The sequence below is a fragment of the Bufo gargarizans genome, chromosome 5, assembly GCF_014858855.1.
Source record: "Bufo gargarizans isolate SCDJY-AF-19 chromosome 5, ASM1485885v1, whole genome shotgun sequence".
Taxonomy (NCBI): domain Eukaryota; kingdom Metazoa; phylum Chordata; class Amphibia; order Anura; family Bufonidae; genus Bufo; species Bufo gargarizans.
This window is the reverse complement of record NC_058084.1, coordinates 347,966,322-347,970,162: the sequence shown is the minus strand read 5'-3', so window position 1 is coordinate 347,970,162 and position 3,841 is coordinate 347,966,322. Positions and strand designations below refer to the sequence as shown.

At 36.7% G+C, this 3,841-nt stretch overlaps 1 protein-coding gene across 1 annotated transcript in view; it reads right to left on the bottom strand.

The window, feature by feature from the left end:
* Positions 1-1,508: 1,508 nt before the first annotated feature.
* HOXA2 (homeobox A2) overlaps positions 1,509-3,841 on the bottom strand; it is a 3,595-nt gene continuing 1,262 nt past the window's right edge. Inside the window, exon 2 of the mRNA XM_044295764.1 lies at positions 1,509-3,841. This exon is cut by the window's right edge and continues 91 nt beyond it. Coding sequence (XP_044151699.1) covers positions 3,205-3,841 — 637 coding nt within the window. The 3' untranslated portion in view covers positions 1,509-3,204.

Sequence of the window (3,841 nt, the reverse complement as noted above, 5' to 3'; positions counted from 1 at the left end):
CATTTCGCACCATTCCGCATCTCCGGATTTGCAGACCCATTCAAGTGAATGGGTCCGCATCTGTGATGTCGAATGCCCACGGAACGGCGCCCGTGTATTGCGGCCCGCATTTTGCAATACAGCAACGGGCCGCACACGCCAGTGTGAAAGAGGCCTTAGACTGAGAATAACTTCTGTTCCCTTGACTGGGGGTCCTTTTGGTAGCAAGAACATGGATTTCTGCAAGCCTCATTTAGATCCGCTGTGTGTGAAGGCAGCCCAAGTCAGCTTTCCCACCCTGATATGGCTGTTTGCAGCACATGGCAGTGTTTCTAGCATTCTAGGGTGTATTTTTTCAGTGAATGATATTGCACCCTGCTCCATATTTTACCAGGAGAGTAAAAAGGAGCAGGACAATCTCAGCCCTGTAGAATTCTCTTTCACACAGAGCAAGGCTTGTGCATGGGAGTGAGGGCCATGCTGTGTGCAGACCACCATTTCCTCCTAACAATAAGCTGTGGAGGAGGGAGATGCGGTGTGACGTCACAGGAAAGGCGTGGTTTCCACTGCAACCAGTGCCTTGTGTGTGTGTGTGGCTGAAAGAGCTATGTCTTTGTGTGTGTGTGTGTGTGTCTATGTATGTTATATATATATATATATATATATATATATATATATATATATATATATATTCTTATTTATCTGGCTGTATAGCTGCAGTGCTCCTGTAAAATATGTCTATATTAATCCTAGAAGTTCTGATTTGTAAACCTCAAATCAATAATGAGTGCATTTTATTATTGTTATTAAGTTATGACATTAAGTCTAGCTGTTTCACTCTGTTATTTGTCAGATTAGATATTTTATTAATCCTCCTGAAATAGCTTCCACACCATAGTGAGTGTCCAAGCAAATAATATACCCTGTAATCTGATACCACCCCCGTCTCTTGGATATAGTTTAGAGTCAATGCCTTTAGTGGTTAAAGAAAAAGTTTTAGGCTAAAAGACAACAAGCCATACACTTAATAATACATTTCTGTAAATTTCACCCAGACTCCAAATAGTTTATATCATATTGGTAAAAAAATAAAATAATCATAATAATAATTTCTTAATGGCATTAACAAAAAATACAAAATAGTTCAAGGCATTAACATACTAATTGATTCCTTAAAATATCAGGATTTGTGTGATACAAATTTAGGTTTCTATTATTTTGAAATATTTATAATTAATTTAGGAATCAATCTAATCGATCAATAATATATATATATATATATATATATATATATATATTTACATATATATATAGCATGCACACTAGTGGGAACTGAACAATATACCCTATACTACTGGAATATGATCTGAACAATTCTAATGGTATAATATATAACATATATATATATATATATATATATATATATATATATATATATATATATATAACATTTTTTAAGTGTATTTTATATTCTACCATGACAATAGTTCAGGTTCCACTAGAAAACGCACTGCTGCTCTTTTACATAGACAGACACATCTTTTGTCTTTACTGTCAGCAACAAAGCCATGGAATCTGTGGCCAGAATCCAGAGTTCAATGCAAATTATAATGAATATAGCACATAACTATGAAAGGAATGTCTCTTTTCACAAACATCTATCCCTGGAATTCTTTTGTGCCAAAACTTAAATCAAAATAAATAAATAAATGAGACCACGTTCTATGTACAGACTCTCGGAATAATAATGAGAAAATGAATGTAGTCCCGTGGAAAACAACAGTTTTTACTGGTGCATCAGCATACATCGAGGTAAAACACCACAAAATAGAAAAAAAATAATCTGATTCTCATATCAAACATTTAGAATTTTGTAACCACAAAAAAATGATTGTGCAGTTAGAGGCAATGGTTGGGTTCTAATTACAGGGCTCCCCTTCCTACCAGGAGAGGAAGATCTCCCAGACACTAATAGGACTGAACAGTACAGGCTCTCTCCTTATTGCAGCCGCCGCAGCACTAAAACCAAGCTGTTGTTTTAATAGGGCAATAAAAATGAATTATGGTTAAACGCCTTGTAGCTCTGAGCTTCTGGATGGAATCCCCAGTCTGGAGCAATACGTAAGAGAGGGCTTTTATATTTGTATGAGCTGCAATTGATCTCCTTGATGACATTCTCATTCATAGAAAGCATTTGATTTATGACTTGAGGAAGAATTGCATCCAGCACATCTAGATATTATTGCATTATTGCTTAAGCAGCCCTGCAAGTCTGGTGTGGCACTGTGTTGTGTACTCAGACCTGCACAATATGAGATAGAGAGATAGAGAGAGATAAATAGATAGATAGATAGATAGATAGATAGATAGATAGATAGATAGAAGAGAACATTCGAGATCATGCGACTCTGGTGGGGGGAGGGGAGATGTGTCTGTATATGCACTAACTTGTAGGAGTACAAATTCATGAATTCTCTTATATTTTGACATTTCTACATTATTTTCTCTTCTAGATTTTTTCCGAACTTCTCACGGCATACCACATATTCCAACAAGAAGCAATTTTTTTTTCCATTCATTTTTTTATTCATTGTTTTTCTTTTATCACTCCAATGAAATCCATAAAGGTATATTTTAGTCATATTTTTTTTTTATCTTTGGATATTATTATATTTAATGTAAAATTGACGGATTTTTTTTCAAACATCCTTGGGAGGGGGGGAGCAAAAATTATTTATCTAAATTTTGCCTTTTTGTAATAAAAAATAAAGTCGAACAAAAATATATATATATCATATATATCTCTAATAAATATTTTATGTACAAACATTCCTAAGGATTTGCGAATTGTTCATTCTGTGTGCTTTTTTTTTTTTCTCTCTGAATTGCTTTCTTGGACATTAAAAAAAAGGTCTGAAAATACAGCAAAGGTGGTAGGAAAAAAAAGAATAGAAAAAAAAAAGAGAAGAACCTGTGAGATATAATTATTTATTCTACCAAAAATACTTGTAAGACAAGGATGTAATACAAAAATAGAAAAGAAAGTGAGAATACATCTCCATATGGTCACTTTCTTTTAGAGGCCTCACTTATTGCTTTCAGTGGGTTAAACAGCAATGATAATGGGTCCCAATGAGAGACTGAAATGGCTCTAGGATGCAAAGGACAGAAACAGTTTGGGGAGAAAACAAGTGGGGGGAAAAAAATCACCATTTCGCATCTGGCTCAGTAGTTGAGATGCTGCAAGTCAATTGTGGTAAATGTGTCCGTGAAAAAATCAAAACCATCTGCAGATATGTCTACAGGGCTATCTAAAGATCCTGGTAAACTAGGGGACACGGTATCTGAGAGCTGGAGGCAGGAATCTGAGGAGAAGACATTAAAGTCTGATAGGGAAGCCACATCTAGGGCCTCATCAGGGCTATCAATGTGGAGGCCAGCAGCTGCAGAGTCCTGGCCCATGGCTGATAAGCAATTCTGAACAGTAGGTGACTGGAAATGTCTAAGATTTTTCTCATTGCTGGATAATGGAGAAACTGGAAAAATCTGAGGATCCCCATTGTGTGCATTCTGAGCTTGCTGCTGCTGGAAAGTGTAGCCATCCCTCTCCAGTAAAGCCCCAGAGACATTGTTGAGAGCCTGCTCAAACAGAGTCTTCTCCTTATCTCCACCATCGTCCTTCTCAGAGTCTTCCAAACTTTTACACTTCCCTTCCCCATTCTGGTTCTCCTTACACTGGGTCTGTCTCTTGTGCTTCATCCTTCTATTTTGGAACCAAACTTTGACTTGTCTCTCGGTTAAATCCAACAAAGCGGCGATCTCCACCCTCCTGGGTCTGCACAGATACTTGTTGAAGTGGAAT